Genomic DNA, 16,480 nt, shown 5'->3' with positions numbered 1-16,480 from the left:
ACAGCTAAAAAAAGTATCTAATGAGCTGCATTTTATATGGTCTCAAATACAATCTAAATATAAAAACTATCTGTGATGCAGTTATAATATATTCTTGGTATATATTTGCAAGATACTTCTCTGTATTTTGAGATATAGTCTCTGTATTTTGTACAGTGGCCCTGATATACAAAACAACAGCAGTCAAAACACAACACCTTACATTGTTGTTTCGATATAGTGAAGACACATTTAAATTTTTTAGATCTTTAGTTTTCTACACAAGGATCAATTCTTTTATTTTGAAAAAAGTACAGGGATTAGGTTTACGGAAGTGTTCTGAACTTCCGGAACGGATTGTGTTTCGCATCTCTATTAAAAAAAAAAATCAGCCTTCCTGGAAAACTACCTTGTCAGGTAACGCATGTTCTGTTTAATGAAGTCGTCATTGCAGATGTCAGTAGTGTAGGCTGTCTGGCAAACGTTATAGATTGGTGTCGTCGTAAAGACGTTTGTGTCGCTGCTAGCAAGTTATTTCACAAACAGTTTCGAATGCTCAGCGACGGCTCGGCGTTAGCTGAAAGGTAAGGTTAGCAAGTTGATTTATATCCATTCGTGACCAGCTAACTTATATTGGCGCTCGTTACATTTTAATCCAGCTCCATGCAATGGAGTGTACCAAACGGTGTAGAGGTGATGAATATAATGCTACGTTAAGTCGTCGGTATCTTGTGGTTGTTTTTCTGTTTGACGCTGTGCTAATGGTAATCAGCATCCGTATGGAAGGTTTGGCAATACAGTAAATAGGATAAACGCTTTGTTGTCAACCTCAGCTCTTTCACATGTTCCAATATTTTATTCTATATCGCTCGACAATTGTTTGACTATAACTGTTGTTGTATAATTTTGACCGGTTACATAAACCTAATTTCACACGAGACCCAAATAAAACACCAACCCACTTTAACCAGGAGTTAGATAAATGCATAACTGTCACGTTCTGATAATACACTATTTATAAAAGGTTATAAAGTTTTAATTAATGGCTCAGTTGCTGGTTAATAAATGTGTTACCAGTCCTTCATAGATTAACAATAATCCATTAATAAGAACAGCACTTGGGTTTCCAGGCTGTGTAAGATCCTCCTCCAACACTCTTGTGTCGTGTTGCTAGCTCTAATTTATAAAGGAGACCTCTTTATTCGCCTCCTGACAAAAGTGCTGCAGGGCACCTGGACCAGAATCGATTCATATAAACAACTTCTTCATTTATTACTACTGATTTAACCTTTGAATGACTGTATCCTATAAATGTAGTCTCCTATAAATGTTAATATTATTCATATTTATAGGAGACTACCTTTTGCTGATGGCTTATTACAAATTGAGAAACCCATCCATCCATTATTAGTATGCCTCCATGCCACCCCAAACCCATCCATCCATTATTAGTATGCCATGCCACCCTATTACCCTTTATTATTGGCTTATTATTATTTATGAAAGTGAGAAACATGATACTCTTTGTTATGACTTATTAACATTTATATTTGCAGACTCCATGGCTTGGTGGGGTCTCCCCAAATTCCCTGCAGTTCTAAATCACCTTATTGTACCACATATTACAATGTAATATGTGCATCATGTCACATGAATATTTCCTTTCATGGGTATGTAACGCTGTGCAGACTGTACTGTGCTGTACAGTGTATCCATCAACATACGCACCTCTGCATATAGAGCTTATCATCAGTGATGCACCAATATTAAATATTTGGGTTGATAGAGAAAAGATTTTTTTTGTGGCCAGTATCAGTGCAGTAACCAATCATATTACATTTTCTAGATTGATATGTTTATGTTCCCACTAGCAAAAGCAGCATTCAGAAAGTGTTCCTTGTTCTACTTTTGAATAATTGACCTTGAAAACTGATTCCCTTCTGACAATGGGTTTGGATGACAGTCCTGGTCCATAGCCGTTATTAAAAAGCTCCAGATTACCTGATATAATTATTGCCTGAGATTCTATTATTAGAACAATGGCCATAATTCCATTTTCGCATTTACTGGGCAATAACATGATGGCCACCAATATTGTGCTTATCTAATTACTAATTGCTTATCTGTACAATATTTATTCCAGCTTTTCTCACTCTGCTATGGTAGATATAGTTTGTTTTTGTTTATTCTCTTGGAATAGCTTTATCTCTATATTTGTATCTACCCGTAAATTTGCTCTCTGTGGTGGAGAGTATCATGAGAGCTGTAGAGAACTGGAGTCAAATGTCATGAGTGCATGAACAATGAAGTTGATTGTGATTGTGGTTGCTCAGGAGGAAATAGAAGTATACCATTTGAAGCCATATACGAGGATTGTGAGTGGGTCATCAGGCAGTCTCCCTATGTCAGGCCGAAACGGGTCTGCAAATGATGCAGACTGCCGGATCTCTGAGGACTGCCAAGTCCCAGATGTTGAGCTGATGGAGCCGGAGCCACTCCTGGAGGAGGGAGGGGGCCGACAGGCAGTGTCTAAAGGTGTCCATCCAGAGGTAGGACTGTTTCATAAAATGTCTACAGAAAGGTTGTTTGTTCCCAGTAGCTTCAGTAGTCTCTACTGTGTTATCTTTAAAGGGAGCTGCGATGCTTGCTGATGAGGACGAGGAAGATGATGAGGTGGGAGAGGTCCTGACCTTACCACTTCAGGCTCACCATGCCATGGAGAAAATGGAGGAGTTTGTGCACAAGGTAACTTTGTACAAATTCTTTTATAATTTACTAGACATGGGACTTGTAGAGGTACCACACAAATTCAGGTTTTCATTTGCTGTGTTGTCAAAGGCTTATACTTTCACACAGGCACAGTGATCTGAAGTTACCCCACAGCTTCCTTGTTTGTGGACTTTGAAGCAGTTCATCACTGCTTCGCTTTAGAATGAAAAAGTGAATGTAGGTTTCCACAATAACATTGATTTTTATGAAAAGTTTAACAGGTTATAGCTAATGATTTCTCTTCTTGGTCACAGAAAAGTGGTTTTGATCATGACTAATGTGAAAGAATAAGGAAAAGAAAAGAGATCCCATATGACATACCACAGTTTTGCCCACATCTTTGCATTAAACCAGCATAAATATTGCAGCATCCACATTAAATGAGGTCAGCACTGCTCAGGTCAAGGATAATACTGGATTTAGTACAATTCTGTGGTTTAGCTATGGGGTTAATGGACCAAAAGTTGCACATCTGGATGAACGTCAGCAACAAGGGATTAACCTGTGATTGCTGTATAGCTTTAGTAGGTCATATAAGGGATTAGCATGTGTCTGTTATTCTGTGTCAGACACAAGATTTATGTATTGTGTGTATTAGATGCTTCACCAGCCACTGTGGGAGGCAAATAGCAGCTTATACATAGCTGACAGTAGTGTAAGCTTTACAGACAGATCCAAAAACATAGATCTTGTTAACATCTAGATTACAGGGGTGGCCAATTTCAGTCCTCGAGGGCCACTGTCCTGCTTGTTTTCCAACAATCCCTGCCTGACCTGCTGCTGATTACCTGGCTCAGGTGTGTTCAGCCAATCAGAAGCGGGAAGATACCAATTCACTTTATCTTTGAAGAGAGAGGAAAGATAAAGTGAATTTGAGGACTGGAATTGGACTCCCCTGATCTAGAAATTGGAAAGTCTGACCTATTGTATGTTCAAGATGAAAACAATGCCAGTATCACAGTTTAAGAGTGGTAGCCCTTATTTTCTCTGCTACAGGTGACATTCTCGGTCTTCTCTGAGCACTGCACGTCTAACACATATTTTTGAACTTTTACTACCACCACTAACACAATATGTGCCTGTTTTACTTTAATCTCTAAAGCAGTCCTCTGTGGTTAACGTTTTAAGATATACAGTACTTGTGAATTTGGGTATCTGTGAGTAAAAGCTAATTTTACTTTTCAGGTCTGGGAGGGGCGCTGGAGGGTCATCCCTTTTCATGTCCTGCCAGAGTGGCTAAAGGACAATGATTACCTCCTGCATGGACACCGACCCCCTATGCCCTCCTTTCGGGCCTGTTTCGGAAGCATCTTTAGAATTCATACTGAGACAGGAAACATTTGGACTCACCTGTTAGGTGAGAATAAAAAGCCTTTCATAACATTCCTCAATTGTTGAACATAGTTTTAACAGCAGATTCAAATTTTGTTTACAGCCAGATATATTAGTTTGATAACATGCCTTTAACGAGATAATTCTGCATTTTTCTGGCCTCTTGTCTTGTCAGCTGTCAGTAAAACTGGTCTGTTTTCTCCCTCAGGGCTGATCTTGTTTATTTGTCTGGGCACGTTAACCATGCTGCGGCCCAACATTTATTTTATGGCCCCACTGCAAGAGAAAGTGGTGTTTGGGATGTTCTTCCTGGGAGCTGTGCTCTGCCTCAGCTTCTCCTGGCTTTTTCATACCGTCTACTGCCACTCAGAGAAAGTGTCTCGCACCTTCTCCAAGTAAGGCTTCATACTGTCTGTACACTTTCCATACATGTCTTAAAGGAATCATTTGTAAGTGTCAGTCTTTTGCTGTTTTAGACTCACTGCTGTTACAGTCGGTTGGTTTTTAATTTCAGTCGCCCATATGCATGTGCCTTCATATGGGACATGCATCTCCAGCTTGCCACGTTATTTGAGTGCAGTTAATGAGGGATACTTCCACAATCATCAGTGAAGACACAATACTACACAGTTAAAATTAACATGATGCAAGTAACCTGATCTGTTTTAATTTATTTCAAGAATTGAACATCCATCTGTTACACTTTCTCACCCATACAGTATTCATAACATAACATGTAATATCTGCAGTAATCCAGAGATACAAGTGACAGTGGGGGAGGACAGTGTAGTCCATTAGTCACAGGATTGGTGGTGTGAACCCTGGCCCCTGCTCTACATATGTCAAATTTTGCTTTACCCTGAACACTTTGCATTGCAGCTATTCCATTTTAGTGAAATTGTGAGTAAATGTGAGGCAGTGTAAAGCGCTTTGTACTGATCTCTGGTTAAAGCTAGATATGTGCATTTACTATGACAGACTACTGTAGCATCAAATTAATTTTGGATGAATTATCATTTATTACACAACCTCAAAAATACTTGGTGTTTACTGTGTCGTGTCCTACGTGAGTATAAATTTGGGATAGACTTAGAAAGGTACATCGCAAGAAACATGAGGAAGCTTTTTTGCCTCCAGCAGATCTTCAGTCCAAACACCCAGTGGCTGTTTTTTCTGTCACCTTCAGGCTTGACTACTCTGGGATTGCCCTCCTAATCATGGGCTCCTTCGTGCCCTGGCTGTACTACTCCTTCTATTGCTCCCCTCAGCCTCGACTTATCTACCTCACCATTGTATGTGTCCTCGGCATTGCTGCCATCATAGTGGCCCAGTGGGACCGATTCTCTACACCTCGTCACAGACCTACAAGAGCAGGTGCTCACCGGTTGATGATGTGAAATTTTTAGAAATGTTGTTTCCTGTTTAATTCTACACTGCTGTTTTGCTTTAGCGCATGTTTTTTTATTTTGTCTTTTCTGAGCAGTAGTGATGCTTTTCTTAAAGGGTGGCAAGCCATTGAATACAGAAGAAACACTGATAGCATGATGTGGTTATGAATCACTTTTAAGGTTATATTGCACATCTGAACGATTTTATAATAATTGTAATTTTTCTTATAATACAAGGAAATGTAGATGAAGATGTTTTCAAAATTACAGCAAGTTACCCAAGTCCATGTTTCTTTTAGGTGTGTTCATGGGTCTGGGACTAAGCGGCATTGTCCCCACCATGCACTTCACCATCGAGGAGGGCTTTGTTAAGGCCACCACAGTCGGCCAGATGGGTTGGTTCTACCTGATGGGTGCCATGTATATCACTGGTGCTGGTCTGTATGCAGCAAGAATCCCTGAACGCTATTTCCCTGGCAAGTGTGACATCTGGGTAAGTATTTAAGAGTGACTTGTGAGAGACAAATTAAAAAAGAAATGGTCAAAATTGACCATTAGTTCCAGTATGGATCAGCTTTCACAAACCACTACACTTAACCATAATGTAAATCAGTTGTGTTGCTAGCCTACCTGATATCCACCTATTTTCCAAATTCTGCACCCAGGTTACTAATATGTAGGCTCCAAACCAAAGCCCAGATTGCACAAGTGAATTCGCTTGAGGACAAATTTGACAATGCAGAGCAACAGAAGACATGATACAGCTGTCTTCATAGGCAGAGTACTTCCTGTGACTAGCATATGTACTTTGGCGATTAAAAATATTTTAAAACAGATGATTTCTTTAGGCTAAAACCACAAAATTACCAAGTGAGAAACTGTGAATAGCAAGTCAGTAACTTCATTGACTTCTGATTATGTGAGAAAGATACCTGACTGTGAATAACAAGTAAAACAACATAAGGAATACAGTTTGAGTATATTTGATGAATTTGAAAATGTTCAGGGGTGTCCTGATAGCCAAATGGTTAAGGGCTCCCTACATAACTGTACCGTTCATTGTTCAGTTCCTGCCAGGACCATTGTTGCATATCATAATCAACTCTTTCTCTCCCTCTCTAATAAATGTGAAAAACCCAAGCAGTTAAAATATGAAGAAAATGCAATATCAACATTTACACAAGTTTTGCTAAACTCTCATAATGCAGTGCTTCATCTTGTCTTCTGTTATAACAATTGTACACGAATGATTTTGTTAGTCATGTATTAAACATGGAATGAGTGAATGAGGGAGCAACTTCTGGTGTTGGTTTACTCTGGACATCTTTTGGGTGATCGAACAGGAACATAATTATAAATCATACTAATGCACTGATATTTCTTTCACTCTTTCTAGTTCCAGTCTCATCAGATTTTTCATGTTCTGGTTGTGGCGGCAGCGTTCATCCATTTCTATGGCGTCTCAAACCTGCAGGAGTTCCGCTACGGCCTTGAGGGAGGATGCACAGATGACTCTTTACTCTGAGAGCCCTGACTGTGACTTGCTCATATTTTTCTTTATAGTCCCATAAACACCACATTCAAACACACTAAAAATGCTGCTGGAATTCTCTTATTGCTCCTAATGTACTTCTGACTCACTAACATCCTGTCTGGGTTTTTGGCTTCTTTTTTTTGCTTTGGCTGTTTTTGCTCCAATAAAGTAGCATTAACTAGTCAATGAACTGTAGAGGGAATCTTCAACAGATGCTACTTCAGTAATTATGGAGTTTGAAGTCTGTGTTTGCAAGTAAGATCAAAATGGGACTTTAACCAAAATCATATATTTCTGTAACTGATGGACACTTCTGAGAAGCTCACTAGTAGCCCAGCCTTGCTATAGTCTCTTTGTTTCAGGGTTTGCACATACATTAATTTGAGGAGGATGAAAGTATACATATATAGTGTGAGGATGTCACTAGATATGTTTTAATTGTGCTGACACTGATGCTGCAGCTGTGTTAAAACCTGGAACGTCACTACAAACCTACTCATGTCCACTCTGCAATAAAACATGAACTGTACTCTGAAGGCCAATTGAAACAAATGAAATTAACATATTGTTTAAATCCCATAACTATGAACTATTCTATGAACTAGTCTGAATTACATATGCTAATCAGATGTTTTACCAAAATAAATCAGGGGGTTGGATTTTTTTTTCTTAAATTATACTAATGTCCGTAGATGTCTGTTTGCATTTAATGCGATATTTTAATTGACAAAAGTCTCCGAACAAATAATTTTCTAATTATTTGACAGCACAGAAAAGCTGTAAAAGTTTGTAGCTGTTGTGGAAAAGTACATCAGCTCACTGCAGGTTAGACTAAGATGCTGAAATATTGAAAGGAAATGGACTCTTCTGCTGTCATTTCTCTGTGAAGGACATCATTGATTCATTTCTAGTTATGGGCTATGCACAATGTACAGCTCTGGATCGGTCCAATTGTGTTTGTGTCAGCTGCAGATCTTTCTTTTGTGCTATAGTTCACATGCAGTGAGAAGTGTAAATATCAAATGCACCTTACTGCAAAATTCAAAACTTTAAATCACTATATGGGGTTTAAAATGTGTTATAAACTTTGAGTATACCTGTGCCTTAGGCCAAAGATGATGTTTTCAAATAAAATGGCCTATCTGAACAGTCAAGGGAGCTTCAAGGATTTCCAGATGTTGACTCTTCTTGTTTTCCTTGCCATATATATATACACAATCGAATCATTGAACTTACAACTCCATTGATAGGTTGTATCAACTGCTGTTTAAAAGACTCCTTTTTCTAGATCAACTTATTCAAGCTTTATTACAGAGACTAAAACAATGTGTATTCTTGATTTTGTGTGATGTCCTGTGTAGAAAGTGATAAATCATACATTTCACTGAAATGTAAGCATAACTATTTATTAATGGTAGCCTTGCAAAATTATTGTAATAAATTTTTTCCAAATGTACAACCATGGTTTCCAGATGTGTCCTGTGCATATTCAAAGGTTCAGGCAATACAAGTAGCTGGTGAGAGGAAAATGTTTACACACCCACAGGAGTGTTTTTTTTTTTTAAATAGAAATCTAAGATCTTGATGTTGGAAATTTTTATTTCAGCAAGTAGCAGCTTTGAAGACAAAGTAAAACTGATGGTAAAAAAAAGTAAAATGTAAAATCCCCTATATTATGACAATATGACACACAGCACTAACTATTGATTTTACTAATGTAAAGACTTTTACCTCAGGATAGTTTTACATTGAGGTATTGCTACTTTTGCATTTTTTTTGCCAGCACTGCTTAACTTAGATTTATCTCCACACACCATCCTCAAAAACGGTTAAGTGACAACTTTATTGTTGTCAAAAAAATCCCAATTTATTAGAAAACACCTTTGTTATAGAGCGTATATCATATTTGAATATTATGGGAAAAGGCATAATGAAGGAACAATTATTATTTGAACAAAATGTCTCATAATATTAGGAACCAGTTTAATAAGGAACCAAATTACAGCCATGCGTTACTGAACGGCAGGATTTAGTTGCTGGTACCCTTCGAGAGTGGCTAGTATACTAGCCTGGCGTTGGCTAACCTGTCTTTCTTTCAATTTTACGGTCGTATTGAACCTGGTTTTTACTTCAGCATTTAAGTACGTCGTATTTGACATTTTCAAATGTGTGTAACTATTTTTCATGAATGTGTAAAGTATTTATTTGTAGTATCATTGTCATTTTAATTCAGTGTTAGCATGAGTGTTGGTATAAACTCAAGGGGCGGGGCTAACAATAGAATGACCAGCTTATTAGCTATTAAAACTAATCTCATTCTTACTAGTTTTAATATAGGGATGTCGCTGGTTAAAAGTGGCATAATATGTATTCTGTGGACAATGAAAATGTAAACATTAGTAAGCGTACTTATCTTGGACTTCCGCACAACAACGGTTCCGAAGGCTTGTTACTGTTTTTCCGGTTCACTACGCCCCATAAGCTAATTATCCATTATAGGTAACTTATTTACTGTCCCTTGTGTCAGTCTGGTTGGGCTGGTGAACGATACCTTTTGTGCTTGAGCATCGAAATAAATTTGTTGTTTGAAAAGGTTCGACATGGACAACGATCAACAGTCCAAAGAAAGCACGGATCTGTCCGACCTGGTTTCTGAGGACGGCAAAAACAGCAAGTCTGTCTTGTGTCAGCGCTGCGGATGCAAGGTGCTGTGCCCAGGGATGGCTGTGTTTGCAGAGAAGGAGGTAAGATGTGTGATAAGGCAACGGACTGGGCTGACTGACAGCTGCTTTCTGGATATATTGTTGTGCACTGTATGTCCACAGGTTATATAAATCAAACATATTGATTTGGTACTGTATCGCTTTACTGTATACAAAAGGAGTCCAAGGTGATTTACAGAATTATAAAAAGAACTGGTACAATACAGTTGAGCACATTTACAGGTACTGTACAGTTACAAATTTGAGGTACTTGTACTTCACTTGACTCTTTCCATTTTATGCTACTTTATATTTCTTTTTCACTGAATTTCAATGCCATTAAATCTACAGTAATTAGTCAAAAATTGGTTATGGAAATTAATAATAGTAATACTTCAATAACAATTTTAAGTATTTTTTAAGCAAGTATCATCTCAAATGTGAGAATTTATTGTGTTTTTTGGGGGGTTTTACATTATAGTAAAGGTCTATTTTGGGGCTTTGAACTGTTGGTCAGACAAGACACTAATGTCACCTTGTGCTCTATGAAATGATGAGTGTCACTGTTTTCTAGGCCAAACAATTAATCAACTAATCACGAAGGAAACTATGAAAATAATTGTTACCAGCAGCCCTACACTACATTTATTTGGCAGCTGGAGTTAAATAATATGTATTATATATTTCTAAAATATGATGCACTGTTATAAACTACCCAACAGTATATAAAGGAGTTAATAGCTTCACCTCAACCGACTGCAACAGTAAATTCTACTTTCATATTATTGCATCAGAAAGACTTTGAAAACTGATTGGTTCCTTGCCTTGACCTGAGTAATCTGGTGGGTTTATAAACGCAGAGCATGACTTGAGGAAGAGGAAGATTTTAGACTGTATTCAGATATGGAGATTTCTGAGGATCACAGGGAAGCGATCACTTTTTTGCCACTTTTCTCTAACTAGGCTCTACCATATGTAAACAGATACATCTGTATAGACTTATACAGTACATATTAAACACTGTCTATACTAGCTCACTCTTGCACTTTTTTTCCCACAAGTATTTTTATATCATCTGAGGCTGTGTTTTCTCCCACCAGCTGTTCCTTCCATCCATGCGGAAAAAGAGCGGCCTCAGCACAACAGAGGGATCAGTGGACGGGGACATTGTGACTGCCCACTGGTTTGTGGATGACATGTACACTTTTGAGAATGTGGGCTTCACTAACGATGTCGGGAGAATCAAGTATCTCATCTGTGCAGATTGTGAGATTGGACCAATTGGCTGGCACTGTTTGGATGACAAGAAATGTTTCTACGTTGCTGTGGAAAGGGTGAATCATGCATAGTGTAAATGCATATCTGAACCCACAAGAACTTTAAAAAAAATGTGTTTTAGGCTATGCATCTTTTCATCTTTACATCCAGAGATGACCCCCAGCCAATCTAATGCAACACACACACACATTTTATATATAGTTTACATAGAACTCTGGGTACGTACACAAAATTATTCAATATAACAGTACTATGCCACTACATTCCTCCTTTATCACACTGATAAGTGTGACCATTATGTTTTTGGGAAGCTGTCGACTATCACCCAGTAGCTGTTTCCTGTTCTGAGTAATGTTATACAAGTTCCTTGCATTCCTATGCATGGCCTCACAACTCTCAAGTACCCAACAAGGCAAGTGCAAATGCTATTACAAAATGTTCAGTGTACAAGAGCCAGGACAGTCTGCTAGTCAAATGTGTAGGAAAATTTATGTTTATGCACTGAGGGCTGTTTGGGCTCTTGCGGTCTTAAATCTTCGGCTGTGTGCACATCTGCTAGGTAATCCAGACAGGATATTAGTGGAACGAATTAATTTACCAAATTTGTACTTGCTGAAAATGAACCCATAAATTGTGACGTGTGCCGATATCAGTAATTTGAATAGAGCACAATAATAAAAACTGTAAATGTCATCTGTGTTGAATTTGTTGTTTGGGTGCCCAGTTTAAAAAAAAAAAAAAAAAAACCTGTTTATATTACAAGTGTAGCTTGGCTGTTCACCACTAGATGCTGTGGTTCCATTATTTGATACAAACTATTATTTTATGGTGAATTTTCTATATGATGTGGTCCATTGTATTTTGTGTCTACTGTACACCTGTCCACCAAAGGCTCTGCCTTCACCCAGTAAATTGAACCTCACTAAATCAAAGGAGTGGTGCTAATCATCTGAATCATGATGGTCTTGGTGGGGCTGTGTGCTCCCTCTGTGAAGTGTAATTTTCCACAAATAAAAACTATTATGAATGCTGAGTATTATGCTAAGATACTATAAAAAGGGCAATTATAAAATGTGTAATCCAAATGGGACATCTAAATGTTCATTACTGGAAATTTAGAAAATTGAGCATTATTAAGGTAGCATAACGTAAGTAAAGAGAGAATCATATAAGAGTATATAGCTAGGATTCCTCCCAGATTGATAAAAAGATATGCAACAAGTGAATTTGCACATAATAGTAAAGACCAGACACTCGGAATATATGGGCAGAAAACATGTATTCAGTTTTTGTTAGAGTGATCTTGAACACTTTTAAATATGTACAGTTGATATTTCTCCTGACAGTGAAAGACACCTGTCATGTGTTATAGTCTGCTGTCCAAAATCCAGCAACAGGAAGTTCAAACGAAACAGAGAATAGGGACATTTAAATCAGTCTCGTATGTAGAGTGAAGCAAGTTATGCCACAGTTAACACAATCTGTAAGATTAAATTTTCCACTTTCAGTCAACACAAGGGGTAGATTTCAGCTAGTATGGGCTTAAATTGGGGTCAGTGCCATACTTTTATCATAGGATGATACAACTGTGCTCAATTAAAATATTGTGTGATTGATAATGTAGTATTGACATAGGTATAAAACAGTGTCATTAGACAAGCGTCAATCAACAAAGAGAACAGATTGTCAAGACAGCATATAACATTAAGTAAATGTGTGAACAAAGTTGAGAAATAAAAATAATCTTAAAATGTTCTTGATCGTTATATGTTGTATGTAAATGCGGGCTGTCCGGAGACATTATAAACTTATATAATAAAAGCTAGATTGTTATAACTGAACCGTGGGGCTGTGTTATGTTGTTGGTCCGCTGACCATGCTAATTGTTACAGGTTATGCTTACACAATCTTGCTCACGCCGTTTCCTACAGACCAAACAGGAGTTCATTTCTCCAGGCCGATTTTTGTGTGGCCGCACCACGTGACTGTAGTCTCCACCAATCAACGAGTTCCTCTAGACCATTTAAAAACGAAGTACCGGTCGGTGCGCAACGATCTGGTGGGTGTGTTCGATTAGTAAATCCAACGTACCGTCCGACACGTGTCTATTATTTCAGCACAGTCGGGCGGGGTACGGAGGGTCAATCAAACCTCTTCATGTTTTATGCACCGGCGTGTCAAATGGGTACACGAATAAAACTTGACCAGCTGGGGCACCATCATCTGCGAGGAAGCCACTGAGCCAATAAACTATTTAATCCTTAACTAAGGAGTATTGTATACACAAGGTGTAAACTGTATGACAGCAAGCTCTACTGTAGTTTATTTTGACGGTGATAGAGTAGACTGAAACGAGGCTGAAGACGTTTACAGTCACACAGGCATTTGACTCCTTCAGCTATTAACATATACCTCTGTAGCTGCATCGGTTTATTAAACATGCAGTTATACGCACAGTCTATATTAACACGTGGAATAATGACTAAACTGTATTATTGTCTACGATGCAGCCAGGGACTGAGTGTAGAAATGACTATCCTTCATAATTTATAGGTGTCTACTTTTTGAAGCGGAGGAATACCGGTTTATGGCTGTCAGTCTCTCGTCTTCAACTAGATAATTCGTCTCTGAGTTCGAGAGTGGACATGAACTGAAGGACAGAAATTAACAACGAACATATTAGGTGCAAGGAACCCAGTCAGAATATTTTACAGTCATAACAAAGATGCAGCGATGACTCAGCCTCAGCTGAATGAGTTCATTCCTCCCCCGGAGTGCCCTGTTTTTGAGCCCAGCTGGGAGGAATTTGCCGACCCTTTTGCGTACATCAACAAAATACGACCCATTGCAGAGAAAACTGGCATTTGCAAGATCCGACCGCCACCTGTGAGTATTTCTTCATTTTGACCGTAATTCCATGTTTTGTCTTTGGTACGTTTGTGTCTGCTGCAGTTGATAATTCAGCAGGCAAAGTTGTGTATTTAGACAGGTTTCAACATGGCGGATTGCGGCTGCGACTTGAATTGTCGAGCTAGCCTGAGCACGGTGTTGTGTTTGGAACAACGACAGTATAGCACATACAGACATGCCATTCAGGAGCAAATCTGATGTTCTGGTCAAGTTTTTTGCTTCCAAACACTCAGACGTGTATCTATTATAATAGAAGGCTCTAGGGGTATGGTTTCTAAAAATAATTCAAACGCTGAAGTTTGCGTGTAACGTTATGCAAATATGATGGAAATTGTTTACGTTGGCGCAGATTAAATGGTTATTGAACTCGACGAACGGAGAAAACTCACCAAAATTTTAACTAGCCATTTGACCACTGCTTTAAAAGAGTCCATTAAATATGAGGCCAAACTTTCACAGTGATATTTGACGAATTTATTTAGTATGAGGTGACCTAGCTAACGCTCACTGGGCCTCTTTAAAGCTGCAGTTGTCTGTTATGTTGGTACGTGCTGGGTGACCAACAGTTTATGGAGAGACGGGGTAGTTCAAACACGGCGCTTAAAGGACAGTTTTTGTTGTATCACACCTATTAATAAAACATCCCGAAATGCTGTTATTTCTCACTGTTGACAGTGTCATTAGTTAACTCTGTATTATAGAGTCGCAGAATAATATGCTGGTATTATGGAACTCCCGGACCATTGGCTGTCTTTAACAATTTCAAATTGGATGATTATTGTGCCGTGTCCCACAGCTCGCTAACGTCACATGAGTCAGATATGAAGTTCTTCCAGCCACAAATAATATGTAATAGTTGAAGATTTCCACTAAAATAAACAGAATTCAAATTATTCTTACACTGACTGTATCTGATATATCTGCTTTGAGAGAGGACAGATATCCAATTCAGGGGTGTGCCCATGCAACCATGTAAATTAGATAAATGACGTAGTTTACTGAAATAAATATCACTATGACTGATTACTGATGTATTTCAATCCCTTTTGTCAGTTTCAAAACATTAAGGTTCTGGGTGAGAATTATTTTCTTTGGTCTGTATGCCATCAGTTAACAAGGCTTCTCATTTTTAGAAATTAGGAAGCTGCAACGGTCCATGTTGCAGGTTGAACAGGAGGGGTAGGGGGTAAGGGACTGAATTGTTATCAATAAAGGGTGGGTGGGGCTCTGCTTTGAGTGTTTGTTGGTCCTGTGGTTGAAAATTTACAGTTCATGTAAAATCAAAAGAAGGTAGAAAAAGGCTGACACAAAGATTTTGTTTTTCCTGGTCAACCCATTTACTACTTTGTTTTGACCAGTGTATAAGCTACAGTGCCTACAATTGTAAAATGTTTTTTTTCTGTTGAAGTTGCAGCCTACTAAACTCAAGCCTGAATAGCTTTAAGATGTCACTGCAAGTCATTTGTATACTAGCGTCTTTATGATCACATGACAGGTTTTAAAAATGCAGGGTCATTCTTTTAACTCGCATGCCATATGGTAAGAAGGAGCAGTTGAAAAGAAAATGTGCAAATACAAATCCTGTTGAGTGAAGAGGGTGGTGTTAAGCAACCTGGAGGCCTTTATGGTGAAGGCACATGCACAGCATGTACATGTAACATCCTGTGTTTGTAAGAAAAGGTCTGGCCTGATATGTCATTTTCTTTGTTTCCTATTCTGTAGTAGAAACTGTTCAAAAAGAGTTTGTTTTTTAGAAAGGAAGAAGACGTTGCACCATGACCTGTTTGTGCTCAGTGATTTCTGGGTGCACAGTGTGTGGTCAGGGTTTCCTCCAGGGTTTTAAACACAAACATTTTGACTGTAGATGTTAGTAGCACAGGCAACTGATCCTCTGTGATTATTTTAGAGGCAGTTTGTGGCTATCTTCTCACCACTTATTTGTCATTTTGTACTTGGGGAAGGCTAGTCATGTTTAGACTAAAATTGCACTTTGTAATCCTAACAGTTGTGGTTAGTTGTGCGAAGGCTGGTCAGATAACCTATGCAGTTATTTGACAGTTGTTAAACTTTTATGTACAGACATTAAGCCAGCTTTGTTTACAGATGATAAGGTGGTATTAATTATTGCAGTTTTTATCTCAGGAAGAAAAAAGCCTGCCCAAATCTTGTGTGTAACATTTTATATTTTATAGTGCTAATCCTGCAGTAATATTACATGGTGTGGGTGATTAGTTACAAACAGGATTATGACTTTAAACAAATTAGCCGATGGTTTCTGTGCTATTTAATAAATATTGCAATAAATAAAGTTTGAATAGGATCCAGGAGGATAGTAGGATAGGATGTAGACTGGTATTTATAAAGTGGCTGTTTTTGAAAACCTAAACACAATGCTGAGCCTTGAATTCCCTCCATTAAAGGCGCACTGCCAGTTATGGCTCTTTTTGTTTGTTTTGGGTGGGGATTTTTGAACAGCAATGCATAAACTGAAGCTGAGATGCAGCATTCTTTGAAAATAGTTCAAGCCCAGCAAAGAACAAATGCAAAACCTGAAACCTATTTCAGATAAGCATCCCTGCCTGTTCTTC

The 16,480-nt window shown here is 38.3% G+C and overlaps 3 protein-coding genes across 4 annotated transcripts in view; all 3 read left to right on the top strand.

Moving 5' to 3' along the window:
* The first annotated feature begins 300 nt into the window (after window positions 1–300).
* On the top strand, window positions 301–8,247 carry adipor1a (adiponectin receptor 1a). Of its 2 annotated transcripts, none has more exons than XM_020593153.1 (8): window positions 301–396; window positions 2,313–2,528; window positions 2,611–2,724; window positions 3,934–4,105; window positions 4,289–4,475; window positions 5,267–5,454; window positions 5,768–5,961; window positions 6,865–8,247. In XM_020593153.1, exons 2-8 carry the CDS (start codon window positions 2,382–2,384, stop codon window positions 6,991–6,993), a joined length of 1,131 nt encoding a protein of 376 aa, XP_020448809.1. In that variant the 5' UTR covers window positions 301–396; window positions 2,313–2,381; the 3' UTR covers window positions 6,994–8,247. The 2 variants fall into 2 exon arrangements, with proteins under 2 accessions (XP_020448809.1, XP_020448808.1); XM_020593152.1 differs by having other exon boundaries at window positions 359–563.
* A 757-nt stretch (window positions 8,248–9,004) lies between these two features.
* Window positions 9,005–11,093, top strand: rabif (RAB interacting factor). Its single transcript, XM_020592650.1, has 3 exons — window positions 9,005–9,143; window positions 9,596–9,746; window positions 10,805–11,093. Exons 2-3 carry the CDS (start codon window positions 9,603–9,605, stop codon window positions 11,051–11,053), a joined length of 393 nt encoding a protein of 130 aa, XP_020448306.1. The 5' UTR covers window positions 9,005–9,143; window positions 9,596–9,602; the 3' UTR covers window positions 11,054–11,093.
* Window positions 11,094–13,279: 2,186 nt separating this feature from the next.
* The window catches only part of kdm5ba (lysine demethylase 5Ba), a 20,403-nt gene continuing 17,202 nt past the window's right edge, over window positions 13,280–16,480 (top strand). The window contains 1 exon segment of the mRNA XM_020593205.1: window positions 13,280–13,868. Within this exon segment, the coding sequence (XP_020448861.1) occupies window positions 13,716–13,868 (153 nt within the window). The 5' untranslated portion in view covers window positions 13,280–13,715.

Source organism: Monopterus albus, unplaced genomic scaffold (assembly GCF_001952655.1).
Source record: "Monopterus albus unplaced genomic scaffold, M_albus_1.0 scaffold18.1, whole genome shotgun sequence".
Taxonomy (NCBI): Eukaryota; Metazoa; Chordata; class Actinopteri; order Synbranchiformes; family Synbranchidae; genus Monopterus; species Monopterus albus.
This window is presented reverse-complemented; position numbering and strand designations above follow the sequence as displayed.